A 19682-nucleotide genomic window follows, 5' to 3' on the forward strand; every position below is an offset into this window, starting at 1 on the left:
ACAATATTCTGCTGCCTATTAAAGGTAAATTATCTTTACAGGTAGAAATAATCATAAAAGTCCTTTCATTGTATAGTAGTTGGTTGTTTATAAGGACTTCATATTTAAGTTTCACAGTGATTCTTATAAAATAGGGAAGGTGTTTTAAATTCCCATTCCTCAGATGAAGAAACCGAGGCTTATAAGGAGAAGAAAACAGACCAAGAACACACATAGCCTGTAGGAGATGGGGGTGAGACTAGAAACCAAGGCATCTGATTTGTAGAACTGTGCTATTTCCATGACAGCCCATAGAAAGAGGAACTACTGAGTTTCTTATTTATTAGTCAGTTTCTTTGAGTCCTATTGGGAAATCTAATTTCTGAATCCTTCTCTGCCAATTAAATGCTACTGAATTTAATGTCATATCTGAGACTCCAGACTTTGGCTGGGTCTTACAAAGAAAAGGTACTCCACATACGCAAGTTTCATGCCTCCATGACTTTATACATTTTTTTTCTATTTGACCATAATAATTTTTACTCCTCCTGGGCATCTTGGTAATCTTATTCTTCTCTTAAGACTCAGATTAAGATATTATGAAGGGCCTTAACTGCCAAGTTAAGGAGGGTGGATTTTATCCTGTGGACCAGTAGATCCTATAGTAGAGTGTATACAACATGGGGGGTTCATAGAATAAACTACTGGGGCATAGGAAGAAAATATTAGAATTTCTATACTTGTTGTCTCATATTAAAGTTTTACTCTTTTATAATATACTTTACAATGCATTTAATATATTAGTATAGTAGCATATCATTATGATTTATACATGAATAAGTTACACATGTATTTGAAGGCCATGCTAAAACTTTTTTTAATTAATAGGAATGCACAACTAAAGAGATCACTGCTACTGGCAATGGGAAGCCATCAAGAGTTTAAACATAAGGGAGTGACATGATTTAAAAACTGTGCTGGGGTCATTTACACTCATGGTAAGATGTTCTAGGGTAATTAATTGAAAAAGACTCATTTATTTGGACAATTTAGTAAGGAAAAACAATAACTAGATTGAATATTTTACCAGCTGCTTCAGCATTTGATTTTTAATGGGTGGTGATTCACTTACAGTTAGTTATTTGGAGACTATGATGTTAAAGGCATATAATCTGACTCTAAGGTACAACAAGGAAAAAAGTTAGGGAGCACGTGCTTGCTTCTTTCTTAAACTCATGTTCAAAGTGAGCTAGCCTGAAGCAGGAGTCTGACCTATTTCTCTTTCTTACTGCGCACCTATTATGTGTTACAACTATGCTATGTAGTGGGGCTACAGAGAGGAGTTCAGGCCGTGTCTCTGACTAGAGGAACTCACAACCTAGTGGAGGAAAACTCATGTATACAAACAACCAAAAGTGATAATGTGCTACAACCAAAAGAAAAAGCACCAATTCTGCTGACATGCAGGAAGAGATAAAGGAAGACTATAAAGAAGGGGGAAAGTCTTGAAGAAAAGAGTTTACGTGACAAAAGGAGGAAGGGTAGCCAGGCTAAAGAGAAGTAGGAGCAAAGATCTGAAGTGGTAGAGGGGCTATGCTATTGTTCTATGGAAATGGTGTTCCAGGCAGAGAAGACAACAAGACAATGGCCTTGTGGGAAACAGACCTACTCAGAAAGAACAAGAAGGCCAGTAGCTGGAGTGGAGTGAGCAGAAGGGAGAGTAGCAGCATGAGATGAGGTCACAGAGATAACAGTGAGTCAGATTATGTGGGGACTTAGAGCCATTTTAAGGACCCTGGCTTTTACTTTGAATGAGATGAAAAGTCACTGTGGTTTCAGTAGAGATGTGTCAAGATCTCACTTAAGTTTTAATAGGACCAATGGCTAGAGTATTGAGAAGAGATGTTTGAAAAATAGGAGGTGGAATTCAATGACTGAAATGCGTGAACATGAGACTAGAATGGAGTTGCAGTGATTGGTCATGGTGTGGTTTGAGGGTATACACTATGATCATGGGAATAAGTGGTTAAATAAGGTAGAAGGTAAGATTGTTTGAGAAGGCCAAGGGGCTATATTACTAATAACAGTTAAAAGAGCAAAGTTTGCAAGTGATTTATTCACTTATATTATGAAATACTTTCTTAAGAAAAGAGTAGACTCTGATTAGTGAACTGGAAATTGTACACAAGAAAACTTTTTCTTGTGCAATTCTGAATCATATATCATATAGAATTAAGTGGAAAGAGGTTTGAGAATTGCTTTTCAAAGGTGAACTTACTTGGCTGCTGCTTGCAGACCACAGGCCCTGATAATATGGACTGAAATGGAGACAGCTCGGGCAGCAAGAACTCCCTCTGCTGTCCTTGGAGTACGCCTGTACCTTAGGCCAACATCCAGGAAACCTGAAGAATAAGGACAAAAGGGAAAAGGATAAAAAGGTTGCTTAGAAGAATCTCTATCAAACCTTAAGTCCTGGTCAGGAAGGAAAAGGATAAACAATATATTCCTAATGAATGATAGGGAACCTTAGCATTGAGAGACTGTCCATGTTAGCATCATATTAACTACTGTACTTTAGGGCTAATAAAGGCAGAATGGAAACTACTGCTCTCATTTTACAACCAAGAAATGTTGGCTCAGTGTGTCTCATCCTGTAACACATCTGCACCCGTGTCGGGTGCATACTACCTCCTTTCTTGTTTCCTAATAAACTCTTTTTTACTGGCTTCATTAAACTGGAACATCTCTGAATTCTTTCTAGAATGTTCCTCTAACATATGTGATGAGTCAACCAGGAGACAAAGAGGCAAGTAATGCTCCTTAATACCTGATGAAGACCAGGTGAGTCTAGGCATTTTACTTTCTTTCTGATTTTTTTTGAGTCTAGGCTTTTAATCAGAGTCCGTCTGTGCCTTCTTTTGTCTTATTAGCAAAGACCCCGAGACTCACATGTTGGCCATGCCCAGTGGTTTGTTCCTTCCTCAGGTCCCTGGAGGCCCTGAGGCTGTTTGCCTGCAAGCCAGAGAACAATCAGTCTATAGCTTCTTTTTTTCTGCTGTGTCCATGTGCTGTGTGATCTTCTGTATCTATTTCTCTTTTTGTCTTCTCATTTTTCTCCTCTAGGATTCACAGGGATTCAATCTTGGGGACTTCTGATGTGGAGAAAGGTTCCCTGTCACTTGCGCCACCTCAATTCCTGGTTTCTGCTGCACCTCACCTTGGCTCTCACCTTCATCTCTCTTTTGTTGCATCATCACCTTGCTGTGTGACTCACTTGGGTAGGCACTGGCTTGCTGCATGGGCATGCTTTCTCTTTTTCTTTTTTCTTTTTACCAGGAGGCCTCAGGGATTGAACCCAGGTCTTCCCATATGGTAGGCGAAAGCTCTATCACTTGAGCCACATCTACTTCCCAGTCTTTAGGTTCTTAATGTGCTTCTTAATGTTTTTGTGAGTTTATGTCTGGGGCAGTGCCTCTCTTCTCATCCCTCTCCTACCTGTCCTAGGCATAATCACTGCCATGGGAACTGGGGTTAGCAGTTTATACCAAACCCAGGAGATCTACCACAATCTCTCCGTAGAGTTAACCAACAGCGTAGAAGAAACTAGCTGCATTGTAGAAATCTTTAAACAACAAATAAACTCCCTTGCCACTGTGGTGCTGCAAAATCACAGAGCCCTAAACATGCTAACAGTGACAGAGGGAGGAACCTTCCTGTTTCCCCAGAAAGAATGCTGTTTCTATGTAATTTGCTCTGAAACAGTCCTAGATAGCACCTGAAATCTACAAGACTAAGCCTATCAACTTTGGGAGGATGTAGCCGCTAAAGGCATTTGGCCTTTCTTGCTCCCATGTCATGACTGGCCCTCTTTTTTGAGGCTGCTTACCACCATCTTCTTCATCCTTTTAGTAGGACCATGTATCTTCACAATTCTAATTAAGTTTATTTCTTCCAGAATCAACACCCTCCAGAACAAGCTATTAGTCATATGGGGACTTCATCCAATTCCAACCATGGTGCCAGACCAGCCTTCCCTCAACCTCGACAGAATAGCCGGAGAGTTTCACAACCTGTCAGACAGGGACTATTGCCCTTAACCAGCAGGAAGCAGCTACAGAAGAATATCCATCACCCTTCAACAATTCCCTTAAGAATATGGGTGTTAACTTTCTGAGGTGGAAGTTAAGGCACATTAATATAGGAAACTAGGGAATGTGGCTAGTGAGAATAACGCTTTAACAGCTGGGATCCCACTGGTAAGAACATAGCCAGGAGACCTTGCCCAGAAACCTCCTGAAGGGAGAAAGCTGCTTGGGAACAAAGTTGTAACCATTACAGACAAAAAGCCTGCCAAAACCCTGGTCATGCGGTCCCATTTGAAACTCCTGGCCTCAAAAAAATCCCCAGATAACTGCCAAGAGAAAGGGCTCCCTACTGATTCCCTGAAAGCTAACAGGTGAAGGTAGAAAGGCAACCAATCAAAACAACAAACTGAGATCCCTCCTTAATATGGGGAGGGAAAAGGAGGAAAGGCCTTAAAAAGTCCTACCCTGGGGCCCCAAGCTGCACATCTCACCCTGTAGCACGTCTGCATCCATATCTTGGGTATGTGTATGTACTATCTCCTTTCTTATTTCTTAATAAAATGTCTATTAAGAAACATTTATTCTTAATAAAATTAACTGGCCTCATTAAAAAAAAAAAAAGGAAAAGAAAAGAAACTATGGTTTAGAGATACAATTACTTGCTGAGATTGTACAACTACCAGAGGCAAAATGGAACCCTCAATTTTTTTTAAACCCCCAGTTTTGTTTATACAATTGAGTTGGGCTCTAACCTTTCTTGCTTGTTTTTTAAAAGATTTTCCGCAGAGTGGGTATAGCTCTGTGGTTGAGTGCCTGCTTTGCATGTACGAGGTCCTGGGTTCAATCCCTAGTACCTCCTTAAAAAAATAAAAATAAAAAAATAAAAGTTTTTCACACTTCACACTGCCTCCTAAATACGCCATTATTTTACAGAAGTCCTACCATCCTACTAACACATTTTAGGAATAGCTTTAAGCAACAAGAGAACAAGCTGATCAGTGAGGGTCAGGAGGAACAATATAATCTTAATTATGCAAAATAAATCCTTTTGTTTCGGCAGATACTCTTCAGCAAGCATGCATAGTAACTGGATTTAGAAGGCTAATCATAATCACCTGATTATGTATTTGGAGGGTAGGTCATCCTTTTGAAGCACTAGGATATAATATGGCTTAAAACTCTAAATATTGCCTTCTGACTTCCTAACCTCCTCCTCCCTTATAGGGATTTCCCAGTGCATGCTGACTATGTTCTACCAATCACACATCTGCTCACATTGACTTGGAATAATAATTCTCTGAGTATATTTACATGTACTCCTCTATATAATACTTCCTAGTTATGCCATGGTGGTTTATTAAAAGCTTGCTGAAGTTAAAGGTGAACTGAGGTAAGCAACATTTAAAGAGTAGCGATTCGTGGAACTATGAATTTTCTAAAATTGTATGTGAAATTTGCAGTGAATGTTCTACACTAATTTTTCTAAAAAGAGAGTGTAAAAATTTTTATCAGATTCTCAAAAGGGTAAGTACCCCCAAAAAGTAAAGAATTGCTAATTCACAAAGAAAAGGAATATTTATATGTACTGACTTTGAAAGTGAAAAGATGAATTAGTCTTCAGTTACCTGATGATTGATTCTTCAGTTCTTTCCTGTTCTCAAGCCTGGGTGTTAAAGGGAGATTAAAGGTCTGTATTCCCACATCCTCACGGTGCTGCATGGTTACTATGGCACAGATCCTTGATAATGGCAAGGTTCCTCTGGCAACCATCTGGTCTCTCACATTAGGATAATAGTATCTGCAAGTCACCAAAACACAAACTTTCAACTGGAAGAACTAGGCGGATAAATGATTCAGTCCACTGCAGGGGTCAGCTATCAGTATCTACTTAACTTTGGAACCTGATTGCTCTGTATTGGTGGTATACAGTGGCTGTGTTTGGCTGAATTTACTGCCCACTATGTAGAGAAGGAACTTCACAAATCATACCCTGGGTTCAGGACAAAATTCATCTTTTCATGGGCTTTTTGTTTGAGGTGTCTACATCTAGTCTGAGCTTCTGGGAGTAACCCCTCCTGAAAGCTTCTATTCCACAGCAGCAAAATTGGTTCTAAGTGAAGTCTCAATTTTTCCCATAGTTCACCCTTGTCTTCCATTCTAGTCTCCTCAAATTTGGATGTATAATGAGGATCTGTCTGTAACTCCTTCTCATATCAAAACACTCCATCCTTAGATAACAAAATTGTAAATCAAACTTTGGTGATTTCATTAACTCTGTTTCCACCATATTATATTTAAAAGAACATCCTAGCATGTGGATGGCACTCTTCCATAGTTCTGTTCCTGATGCTGTTTGCCCTTCTTTTATATTTATACCCTCTCGGTCATTTTAGTTAGTTTCCTGGGGGTGGAGATACAAAAGGAAGGGCTGAACATTTGTATTCATGTCATTGTCTTTCCCGGAAATGTCTGCCAAAGCCTGTGACATGGATAGAATTATACTTCACATGGGCTACTCTTCTGGCAGTGGGAAGAACAGATGACAAGAAATGAGTCTAGAAGTGGAAAACCAGTTAGGAGGCTATCATGGGAATTTTCTCATGACCAAGGCCTGAACTAAACAAGGTAGTAAGAGAAGCAAAAAACAGAGACTGAAACTTTTAAGAGATAGGAGGTAAAACTCATAGGACTTCACTTTGAAATGTGAGTAGTGGTAATAAGTATGAGATACAATTGCTCCCAAGAGCCTAATAGTTTAACAGAGTTCAGTAAATCTGGGTAAGAATTGCTATCAAACCCAAACAATACTACAAAACAAGGCAGAAGGGACTGCTTAGCTTCCTTACAATATTCAAATTAGACTGGTTAAGGATAGGATGATATATGGTTGTACATTTCCTTTATAGATATAGGATCAGATTTTCTGTACTGTACCTGCACCAGATTTCAAACTGGACTCCACCTCCAGGCACGGGCCCCTGTGCAGAGAAAGCACTGAGTAGGAGCCTTTGCACTGGAACTTCAGTTGGCAAGAGAAGAGAATGATGGTGCTCACTATTAAAGATGGGATCTGGAACACAGAGTGTGGTTGCAGATCTGAAGGGCTTCAGAGTGATTTCTGTAGAAAAGAAAAGCAACTCAGAAAAATACATCATTTAGTGTTTTATATATATAGAGAAACATCTTAATGGCTCCTTATTTTTGAATGGTCCTTTAACTTAAAACATATTTTAATATCCAATATTCACTTTTATTCTTATAATACTCCTGTGAAGAAAACAAAGTAGGTATTATTTCTCCTACTTCACAGATGAGGATACGGAGACTTCAAGGTTCTATGATTCACACAAAGGTCTCAGAGTTAGCAGGCCCCAGACCTGGAACTTGAAATTACATCTTCTGACTGTCACTCCTACCAAGGTACATTTCCCTTGTGGCTATGGTTTCCTAAGGCTTCATAATACCAAGGAAAGATATTCCTTTGCTGGATTTTATGAGAGGCATTGTGTCCTCAGGATAGAAATCAGATAATATCTAGGTTCAAGCCTGACTCAAAAGAGTAAATTAAAATAAATACATATTCACAGGATTGTACGACCATTACCACTATCTAATTCCAGAACATTTTCATCATCCCCTCAAAAAACTCCACTCTCATTAGCAGTCATTCCCCATTCCTCCCAGTTTCTGGCAAACATTAATTTACTTTCTGTCTCTATGGATTTACATATTCTAGTCATTTCATATAAGAGGTCATAAAATATTTCTTCTTCTGAGCTTGCCTATTTCACTCAACATGACGTCTTAACAGATCTTCCATGTTGTAGCATGTATCAGAACTTCATTACTTTTAAATTTTTTTCTTTCAGTGTTTCTTCGAGTAACATATATACGACCTAGAGTTTTCCCTTTGAGCCACATTCACATATATAATTCAGAGCAGTTAATTACAATCACAATGTTGTGTTACCATCACCATGATCCATTACCAAAACTTAAAATCAACCCGCATAGAAATTCTGTATGATTTAAGCACTAACTCTCCATTCTCTACCCCCAACCTAGCCCCTGGTAACCATATTCTAGATTCTGATTCTATGAATTTGCTTATTTTAATTATTTCATATCAGTGATATCATACAATATGTGTACTTACGTGTTTGGCTTATTTCACTCAACATGATATCTTTGAGGTTCATCCATGTTGTCACATAAATCAGAACCTTATTTCTTTTTTTTTAAAAAAGATTTATTTATTTACTTTTCTCCCCTTCTCCCCCCCCACCCAGGTTGTCTGTTCTCTGTCTCTATTTGCTGGGTCTTCTTTGTCCGCTTGTGTTGTTGTCAGAGGCATGGGAATCTGTGTTTCTTTTTGTTGCATCATCTTGTTGTGTCAGCTCTCCCTGTGGGCGGCGCCATTTCTGGGCAGGCTGCACTTTCCTTCGCGCTGGGTGGCTCTCCTTTCGGGGCGCACTCCTTGCGCGTGGGGCTCCCCAGCGCGGGGACACCCCTGCGTGGCAGGGCACTCCTTGCGCGCATCAGCACTGGGCATGGGCCAGCTGCACAGGGGCCAAGGAGGCCCAGGGTTTGAACCGCGGACCTCCCATATGGTAGACGGACGCCCTAACCACTGGGCCAAGTCCGTTTCCCACCTTATTTCTTTTTAATGCTGAAAAATATTCCATTGTGTGGACACTTGGGTTGCTTCCATCTTTTGGCAATTGTGAATAATGCTGCTATGAACATCAGTGTGCAAATATCTGTTTGAGTCCCTGCTTTTAATTCTTTTGGAAATATATCTTGCAGTGGCATTGCTGGGTCATATGGTAATCCTATAATTAGCTTTTTGAGGAAGTGCCAAACTGCACAGTTTGCACCATTTTCCCACCAGCAACAAATGAGTGTTTCTCTTCTCTATATCCTAACACATCAATTTTTGTTTTATTAATAGTAGCGATTTTAGTGGGTATAAATGTTATCTCCTTGTGGTTTTGATTTTCATTTCCCTAATATCTTTTCATGTACTTTTTAGCCATTTGTATATCCTCTTTAGAAAAAAGTCTACTCAAGGCTTTTGACCATTTTCTAAATGGTTGTCTTTTTATTGTTGAGTTGCAGGATTTCTTTATGTATACTGGATATTAGATTCTTATTGGATATGTGGTTTCCACATATTTTCTTCCATTGAGTAAGCTGCTTTTTCACTTTTGTGATAGAGCCCTTTGATGCCCAAAAGTCTTTAATTATAATTTATCTATTTTTTTATTTGCTTGTGATTTGAGTATAAAGGCTAAAAAACATAGCATAACACAAGATCCTAAAGATGCTTCTCTATGTTTTCTTCTAGGAGCATTATCATCCTTGTACTTATATTTAGGTCTTTGATCCATTTTGAGCTGATATTTGTACATGGTGTGAGATACAGGTCTTCCTTCATTCCTTTGCATATGGATATCAAGTTCTCCAAGCACCATTTTTTGAAGAGACTATTCTTTCCCAATTGAGTGGACTTGAAAGCCTTGTCAAAAATCAATTAGACAGATGTGAAGGTCTATTTCTAAACTCTCAATTCAATTCCACTGGTCTATAAATCTATCCTTGTGCCAATATTACGCTGTTTTGACCACTGTAGCATTGTAACATGCTTCAAAGGCAGGAAGTATGAGTCTTTCAGCTATGTTTTTTTAATTTTTTAATTTTTAAAAAAAAAATATTACATTAAAAAAATATGAAGTCCCATTCAACCCCACCGCCCCCATCCCCCACTCCCCCCACAGCAACACTCTCTCCCATCATCATGACACATCCATTGCATTTGGTTAAGTACATCTCTGGGCATCGCTGCACCTCATAGTTAATGGTCCACATCATAGCCCACACTCTCCCATGTTCCATCTAGTGGGCCCTGGGGGGATCTACAATGTCCTGTAATTGTCCATGAAGCACCACCCAGAACAACTCCAAGTCCCGAAAGCGCCTCCACATCTCACCTCTATCTCCCATTCCCCGCACCCAGCAGCCACCATGGCCACCCTTCCCACACCAAAGCTACATTTTCTCTGTGGCCATTGGATTGGTTGTGTCCATTGCACATCTATGTCAAGAGGGGGCTTAGATTCCACAAGGATACTGGATGCAATCCTCCTGCTTTCAGTTGTAGACACTCTAGGCTCCATGGTGTGGTGGTTGACATTCTTCAACTCCATGTTAGCTGAGTGGGGTAAGTCCAATAAATCAGAGTGTAGGAGTTGAAGTCTGTTGAGGTTCAGGGCATGGCTATCATATTGTTATGTTTTGTTTTTTTTTTTTGAAGATGTTTTTAGCTATTTGGGGCCTCTTACCCTTCCAGATAAATTTTTTTACCCCAGATACATTTGATAAGTGACTTCCATTTCTGCAAAGTAGGCTGTGGGACTTTTGACTGGTATTACATTGAATCTGTAAATCAATTTGGATAAAATGAAAGGGGTTAGGGGTCCAGCTCAAAGGCTTTTGGCTCTTTTTTCCACTTCAGTCTGACTTTTTAAACAACTCTGATAATCCTCAACACAGGGAGACAGTAAGAGTGAGGTGGTTAGGGATGCAGGAAGAGTAAAGTAGTTAAGAATGCAAATTCTTACCCTTGCTGAATTAAAGACAATTTTGCTGAGATATTCATACAGTATTATTTTACAGTTTACAAAGCACTTTTAAAGCTCTTACTTCACTTATTCCTCATACAATTCTATAACCATTTAAAAATCATATCCTTTAATAGATTTTGAATTTGAATCCTGGGCTTCAGATTTCCTGTCATGGGCTTTTTCTATCACATCAGGCTCAAGTACCTAGATAAGAACAGACACACAAAATCTCTATCACAGTTTCCTATGTGTATAGAGAATGCAATCTAATAAATCCCTCTATCCATTCCTTCATCCATTATTTTCCTAAGTGCCTATTAGTTCCTACCTTCAAGGAGCTAAGGATCTGTGAGAAACAGAAAATTAAATAACAATTACAATGATATGATAAGGGTCAAAACAGGGGCTTCTCATCTTTTACCAGGAGAAAATTGGACAGCTGGTTTTGCCTCTAAGTTTGAAGGAACAATCTAAAGTAAGAGAAAAGAATTCCAGGTGGTAGAAATAGCATATGAAGCCATCTGCCTGTGGGTAGATGATTAGGAAAATACGGCCCAAAAATGTAAATAATACTCCTTTTCTAATTCCTGTTATCACTGACAAGGAAACTGGAATTTTGAAGAAGACTTGACTAAATGCTAAGAGAACAAAAGAAAATATACAGAGAGATTGAAGGAAAGCAGAACGTCATTAACAGCATATACTATTTGGATCCTATCATAGTTAGTTACCTTGGCCTTAATTTTTTTACTTTTTATTTTATCCCCCTTTACCCTGTGGCTTTTTTGTGTGTGCTGTCTGCTCTCTTTGTCCATTCACTGTGTGTTCTTCTGTGTCTGTATATATTTATTTCCCCATCCCCCTTGCGGCTTGCTTGCTGTCTGCTCTCTGTGTCCATTCACTGTGCGTTCTTCTGTGTTTTTGCTTGTCTCCCCCTTTTTTTGTCATTGCTGTTGTGTAACCTTGCTGAGTTGGCTCACTGTGGCAATTGCAGGCCCGGCGGTGCTCCATGGTGCCTGCAGGTCAACGGCGTTCCACAGTGTGTGGACGAGCCTACCTTCACAAGGAGGCCCCGGGATGCACCCAGAGCCTCCCATATGGAAGATGGGAGCCCAAATGATTGAGCCACAGCCGCTTTCCTTTGGCTTAATTTTTTTGGGTTATCTTGACATATTCTGGTTTTCCTTAACTGCTTAACTGCTTAGTCTTCTAGGTATAAATGGGATAACAATAGAACCTATATCATAGGGTTATTGTGAGAATTAAAATGACATAATGATGATAAAGTACATAGCTTGTGACTTAGAGTGGCTGAAACCCAAGTGTACATCACAGAGGAATGGATAAACAAAATGTGGTGTATACATGCAATAGAATATTATTCAGCCTTAAAAGAAGTGAAATTCTGATATATGCTACAACATGTATTGAAGACATTGTATTGAGTGAAATAAGCCAGACACACAGGACAAATATTGTATGAGCTTACTCATACAAATTAACTAGAATATGAAAATTCATTAAAGAAAGTAGAGTACATTGTACCAGGGTGTGGGAGTGGGGAGTTAATGCTTAAGTATGATCATTAATGCTTAATGGGTACAGAGTTTCTGTTTGGGGTGATGGAAAAGTTTTGCTAATTGATGGTGGTCATGGTAATACAACATCGTGAATTTAACTAACACCACTGAACTGTAACTTAAAGTTGTTAAAATGGGAAATGCCATGTTGTATTTATGTTACCACAATTAAAACTAAAAAAAAAGTATGCATATATCCAGGTCAGAACACTTATTATAGAGTAATAAAACCAAACCAATATGTATGTAGACTCAGGAAGGTCAGTGGGGGTAAAGATTTTTTAAAAAAACACTTTTCTTTACTATATAAGAATCTAAACTTTTGTTACATTTTCTAGCTCTGCTCTCCTGGCAACTGGATAAGAATAGCATGTGTCAAACAAGTTACTAAGCAACATTGCTTATAATAAAAATGACCCGATTGGTAAATTATATCTGGACTGGGAAGAACTACCTACTGAAAGGCACACCCTGCTTTGGGTGTTATTGACGGTACTGACTCTTATAACCAGCATGTTCCTTGCAGTGATCCTGGAAATTATGTCTAGGAAGTCTCATAAAAGAAACTGGCTCCTGGGGGCAGGGACTTTAAAACTAAGGTGGACCCTGCATTCCACTGATAGGAATCTCATCTTGTACTTGAGATGTAAGCTTTCAGCACTGTGGACTGCTATGTGAATTGCTGACACATGACAAGAATGTTTAATACTTTGCTGGTAGCAAGGTGTGTTCCCTGTCCTATATCCTAATTAGATTGGTGCCAAATAAATGTGGCCTATGATAGTCATGTGAGTTTCAACGATTAGACGAATCTTACAGACCCCTTAGCAGCTCCCACTGTCATTTGCATGGTGCATGCAATTCAAATCTGTGCCTCAGCAAAATAGCACTACATAAAATGGCCCTTCAGGTGGCTTGTGATTATTGAGAAATCATGAATGCCACCATCAGCAAAGCACAGGGTATCTGGCATTGGTAAATTGAAGTCTTTGCTATAGGAAAAAATCTTTTGCATATTATTGCATTTTTGCAGCTGTGAGACATAAAACTGATCTAACCTGATATGTATTTTTCATGTGCATAAGAATCAATGTACCTAAATAGTGGTGTGCTGCTAAATATTTAATAACTAGCTCTCTGGGAATAAAAAGATTTGTAGCATTTTCTGAATATCATGTTGTAAATACTACCATCAAGGCCAATTTTAAGCTACCAACATGTCAATCAGCTCATAAAATAACTGGAAATGTAACAGTTGGTTCCTATGTGCATTATCAGTTGGCTCCAGGATGCATTATCAATTGCCTATAAGCAAGGGAAAATAAGTAGATTTACAGTTTCTTTTTCTTACTTCTAAATTAAGACATCTGTATCCACCTCTTGATTTCTAAATATCATGCCCCACTAAAAAGACGCAGGGCAGAGAAAGCACAATATAAACTTGCAACATCAATGAATGAAGGGAACATGTGAAAAGGACCTGAAGCCAGCTTGAAAAGTCCATCACAGGCCAAATCTGGGATATTTCGATATTCTGATCATCATAGAAATTAATGGTAATTGATTGTAAACCATTATCCATGAGTCCATGTTGATATAAATAGAAAAATAAATGATGAGAAAGGAAAGCTTCGTCTTACAGTAGAATTCCAACTAATAAATGTAGAGAAAATGATGGATTTGTAAAATTATCATTTGGCAACCATCGCAGTAACAATGATTTAGGTAAAAATCTACATGGGATCCTAAAACCAATAAAAATTTGATGAGGAGTAACATATTTACAAAGTATCTTCCCACATTATTTATTGATTATAAAGGAGAAAATAGTAATTTAACAGTGGCAAAACCTGGCACACTTACTTAACTAAATGATCAAAGTTAGCATCACCAATAATGGGACCAAATGGCATCATGTGTCAAGTGATATGATGCTCTGAGGACACAACATCACTTCTGGGTATTCCTGCCCAAAATATAAAACCCGAGTCTTATCATGAGGAAATATCAGACAAACATAAACTGACTTTCTACAGTACTCTAAAATAAAGTACTTTTCAGAACAGTTAGGTCAGGAAAGAGAAAGACAGTATGAGGAGGTGTTCCAGATTAGAGCAAACTAAATGTAGTACACTGGATTTGACTCTAAACTAGGAAAAAAATAGTTATACAAGACATTATTGGGACAACTGACACATTTAAAATTAGAAGATTAACTGTGTATTAATCTTAGATTGTTCTGATTTTGATTAGTGTCCCATGGTTAGGTAAGGGAGAAGTTATTAGAGTTTCTCAACCTTGTGGCTACTAAGTTTTGGTTGGGTAAGTCTTTGTTTTGGAGGCTGCACTGTAGGATGTTTAACAGAATTTCTGGCATCTACCTACTAAATGCCAGTAGCAATCCCCAGATAGGACAATCAAAAATGTCTTCAGGGAAACGGACTTGGCCCAGTGGTTAGGGCAGTCCGTCTACCACATGGGAGGTCCGCGGTTCAAACCCCAGGCCTCCTTGATTCTTGTGGAGCTGGCCCATGCGCAGTGCTGATGTGTGCAAGGAGTGCGCCCGTAAGGAGAGCCGCCCAGCGCGAAAGAAAAGTGCAGCCTGTCCAGGAATGGCTGCCCACACTTCCCATGCTGCTGACGACAACAGAAGCGGACAAAGAAACAAGACGCAGCAAGTAGACACAGAGAACAGACAACCGGGGGAGAGGGGGAATTAAATAAATAAATAAATCTTTAAAAAAAAAAAAATGTCTTCAGACATTGCCAAATGTTCTCTGGGGGGTAAAATTGCAAAAATAGCAGAGAACCACTGCTTTAGACATAATGTGACACAATGATTACAGTGGTCTAGGTTTAGAAAAATGTATATATGCAAATGGATAGTGAGCAGGCATGTAAGCTATATAAGATGAGGCAAATATAACCGGTGGATCTGGGTAAGGGTAATCCAGAAGTTATTTTTATTATTCTGGCAACTTTTCTGTAAATTTGAAATCATATTTTTAAAAAGCTACCAAAAATATTTTTTAAAAAAAGAAAAAGAAAAAGAAAAAATTAACCCACCTCTTATCTAACTATCCAGGTAAAGACTAGAAACATTCAGGAACATAAACTTCATTCAGCTAAAAAAAAATTCTAAGTATATCTAATAAAAGAACCATACAACTATGAGAAGTCATAATCTCCCAAACCTACCATTTTCAAGGAATGCAGGTCCTTTTAGCACACTGGATTGAGAGTCTTGAGCTGGAAAGTAGTACTGGACATAACAATCTGCTTCTCCCCAGACTGTTGCCTGAAGAGGGGTTAGTCCTTTAACCATCTCCACATGGATCTCAAAGTGGTGCTCCATCAATCCATGTCCTTGGCCTTCGGCCTATTAAATGAAACAGAAACATTTGTGAGCTTTAACTTGCTTAGAGTATCTAGACACAAAATGCGTAAGTATTGTATGATCTCATTGATATGAGATAATTAAACAAATTCATAGACAGAAACTAGAATACTAGTTACCAGGGGTTGGGGATGGCTAAAGAAGGAGGAGTTAGCACTTAAATGGTAAAAAAATTTCTGTTGGGGCAATGGAAAAGTTTTGGTTACAGATGATGGTGATAGTTGCACAACACTGTGAATGCAACTAACACCACTGAATTATATATCTGGATGTGGTTAAAGGGGGAAATTTTAGGTTGTATATATGTTACCAAAAAAAAAAGGCTTTCCTTAGGGAAACAGAAAACTGCAAGTTGAGTCCCTGGAGAATAAGAAATGTGGGGTGTACAGGGGGGAAGAATCACAGCTGTTTAATTTGGCCACATAGTATTATAACAATTTAACAATTCAGTTCCACAGATGTTCAAAAGGATGAGGAACATGAGTATAGAAATTAAAAACTGTATTTGTAGTTCTCTAACCTCCAGGAAAACTTTTCAGGGACTTCTGTGTTCACAGTGAGTAACATTTCCTAACTTTCATATGGAATTTCACAAAATCTGAGTCTATTCTGCAGTGAAGGCCATATAACATCTAAGGAGCCATGGAAAAATCATAGGTAATTTTTCTTATTTGTGATTTTCTGTAATTTTTTTAAATTAAAAAAAAACAACCTACTATTTATTGAGAGACACTAATACCTATGAGAAACAGCAAAGTTTAGAGTTCATAACATACAAATAAGCAATATTTTACAAATGGATATTTTTCTAATAGTTCTTTCTCTGCTATAGACATTTAAATTTGTCATTCAGATCCAGATTAAAAATTATTACATAATTAAATGGTGTGGAGACTGAGATTTGGTTATACTGGTAAGAACAATATGTGTACTAGAGTAGGACAAGATAAAATGAATGAATCCTGGGGTTGGAGTCAGAAGACCTGTGTCTGAATCCCAGTTCTCCTATTCCTAGCTATTTGGCCTGGGCCAAATTACATAACGTTTTTGAATCTTTGTTTCATTGCCTATAAAATGAAACAAAGAAATAGAATGACAGTCTCACCTCATGTAGCTATTAGTGAAATAAACACGATAAAGTATGTGGATGTGCTTTCTCCATTGTAAAGCTCTGTACAAAACAAAATACTTTTAAGCTATTAGAAGAAAAGCAAGGACCCTCATTATAATTTTCCAACATTGACTTAGCTAAGTAACAAGAAGATTTTGCTGGCTTATTATATTTGAGATCCCTAATGCACCTCCCATTCTCAAAATGCGCATTTTAAAAATGGAAATTAAGCTAGTAAATTAGAGGATTAAGATCTGGTTTCCCGATTAGATTTTCTTTATAAATTCAAGGAGCTCAGAGGGACACAGGGATCCATTTCAGCCATATCAGAAAAATACCAATGTTTATTATTATTATTAATGAAATAATGAAAATGCCCTTAATAATGATTGAAGTGATAACTGCACAGCTATGTGATTATGCCAAATACCATTGATTGTATACTTTAGATGAATTGTATGCTTTATGAATATGTATCGATAAAATTGATTTGTTTAAAAAAAATACCAATGATTCCTTTGGTTTATAATAAGCACTGGAGCGCCAATGATATTCTTTTGTTCAGCCTCTCCTTACTGAAATAAGGATTTGGGGCAATGGTTTCACTAAAATATGCAAGATAAAATGAAATTATGGTTTTTGTGAAAAATCAAGTGTTTAGTCACTACCATAGTAACAGACGTTATAGGCGGCTGGTCCAGGAAATGGGCTGGCCTAGGGTTGAAGGTAGGCAGTGTTCCTTCTTCATTCTTTAACCTTTGTAGTGCTATTATCTGAACTGAAGAACCCATCGCTAAAAAGACTCGAAGGCTTCCAGTTTGGTGGCCTGAGAACACATCAATCACAGGCATGTAGCTGTCTACGGCAACAACTGGGTACTGTGCATCAAGCAGCAAGCGAGAAATCTTGGGATCTCTAGAGGAAGAGAAATTGTGGATGAGCAAATATCAATTATCAATCATGTCACTTCTTACTTGGCTCATTTCCGTAGTTTGTTAAAAATGATCTATAATGAGTAGTTTATACTTAATGGGTGAGTACAGAGTGTTTGAGGTGATGGAAAAGTTTTGGTAATGAATGGTAGTGATGGTAGCACAACTTTGTATTTACCACTGAACTGTATTCGTGAAAGTGGTTATAATGGGAAATGTTACGTTGCATACATATTACTACAATAAAGTTTTAAAAAATTTCTTTTTGGTTTGGATACTACTAATATATAGCTTAAAAACCTACAACAGGGAAAGTTATAAGCTTTTTAAAAAAAATTTTAATGTAATTTCATTAGTAAGCCATCAAATAAAAATTACCAGGCAGATTAAGTTCAATCTGTGGGCAAAGAATGTGTCTCATTTATCTCTGTTTTGTCATGGCCCCAAGTCCAGTACCTAGGATCAAGCAGAATCTCAGGAGAGGCTTGTTGCAGTGTACTACTTTATAGGGAAGCAGTGTGGTTAACTAGAAAAGTGTGGACTTTGGAATCTGGCAGGTAAGATTTGGATATTATGCTAAGAATATCTGCCATCTACTAAGCATTTATTATGTGGTAGGCAAATATATATATATATATATATATATATATATATATATATATGTTGTCTTAAATCCTTCTAACACTGCAAAGGTTGATATTATCTACAATTAATAGATAGGAAAAGCTAAATTCAGAAAGGTAAAAGTAACTTAGTTAAGGATACATAACTATTAGAAGATTGAGCTAGAATTCAAACTCTGGTCCATATAATTTTAAAGTCCAAATGCTCTCCATTATATCTTGATGAATCTTAGCTCTGTGGCTCTGGATAATCAACTTAACCTTTCTGAGTCTGTTTCCTCAACTAATGTAGGAATAAATGTAGGTAATAAAACTACCATCACAACTGCTGTTAGGACTAACCTGTGATAAATATAAAATACTAACTATGATGTTTGCTACATGGTAGCTGCTCAGGAAGTGGTAGCTACTATTTGTTTTACACTCTTTTAGTAAAGAATGGGGTCTAATGGAATGAGAAGGGGAGGACAATACCAAACTAACATCACAACTAAAAAAAGAGGAAAAGCCTAGAGCCTATAGCTGACCATGGCGTGACTCCAGTACTACTGAGCCTGACAATGCTTTCCAATGTCACCAACATAAATATTTAACTGTTTACAGAAGACTTAGCAACTTATTTTCTCATTGAATCTTAAAATACACTCTATGAGAAAGATAGGGGACCTATCATCACCCTCATTTTACAGATGAGGAAAATAAAGCCAAAGAGGTTAAGTGACTTGTCTAAGTCAAAAGATAAGCTTCCTCATTTGCAAAGTGGGGATAATGATAATACCTCATGGTATTATAGTAAGGCTCAAATGATATAGTACCCATAAAAGTGTTCTTTGTAAAATGTAAAACAGAACATTTAAAACATACAACCATGAGAAGGCTAATAGAAAAGAGGACAGTGCTAAAATAACTAAAAATCAGCACCTTGAATCAAAACAGTGAATAGGTTGTATTGAGGATAGAAATAACCTTCAAGTAAATAATATCTCATCTAGGTATAAAATGAGGTACAGTAATAAAATCTGAAGGACTAAAACATAACATTCATTACAGAAATCTTGCTAAGACTGATGTGAACAATATTGAAGTTTTATGCCAGAGAGGTGAAGCATGATTTTTGTGAGGTATGAACCTATAGCAGTAGAGCTTTCTGGTAAAGAGAGTGGATTCTAGAGTCAGGCTATCTTGGTACCAACTCTGGTTCCACTATTTACAACATCTGTGATAAGTCACTTTAATTTCTCTGTTCCTCTGTTAACTAATCTGTAAAAGAGAGAAAATCATAGTACCTGCCTCAGAGGGTTGTTAATGTACCTAAGGTACTTCACATGGTACCTGTGACATGGTAAGCAGTA

The 19682-nt window shown here is 37.9% G+C and overlaps 1 protein-coding gene across 3 annotated transcripts in view; it reads right to left on the reverse strand.

The window, feature by feature from the left end:
• C2CD3 (C2 domain containing 3 centriole elongation regulator) overlaps nucleotides 1-19682 on the reverse strand; it is a 187621-nt gene that overhangs the window by 84337 nt on the left and 83602 nt on the right. For all 3 annotated transcript variants that reach the window (XM_058305935.2, XM_058305936.1, XM_058305939.2), the window contains exons 16-20: nucleotides 17444-17690; nucleotides 15466-15646; nucleotides 6999-7182; nucleotides 5690-5862; nucleotides 2258-2381 (exon numbers count right to left, since the gene is read on the reverse strand). In XM_058305935.2, the coding sequence (XP_058161918.1) occupies nucleotides 2258-2381; nucleotides 5690-5862; nucleotides 6999-7182; nucleotides 15466-15646; nucleotides 17444-17690 (909 nt within the window). The remainder of the gene's footprint in view (nucleotides 1-2257; nucleotides 2382-5689; nucleotides 5863-6998; nucleotides 7183-15465; nucleotides 15647-17443; nucleotides 17691-19682) is intronic.

Source organism: Dasypus novemcinctus, chromosome 10, assembly GCF_030445035.2.
Source record: "Dasypus novemcinctus isolate mDasNov1 chromosome 10, mDasNov1.1.hap2, whole genome shotgun sequence".
NCBI classification, from domain to species: domain Eukaryota; kingdom Metazoa; phylum Chordata; class Mammalia; order Cingulata; family Dasypodidae; genus Dasypus; species Dasypus novemcinctus.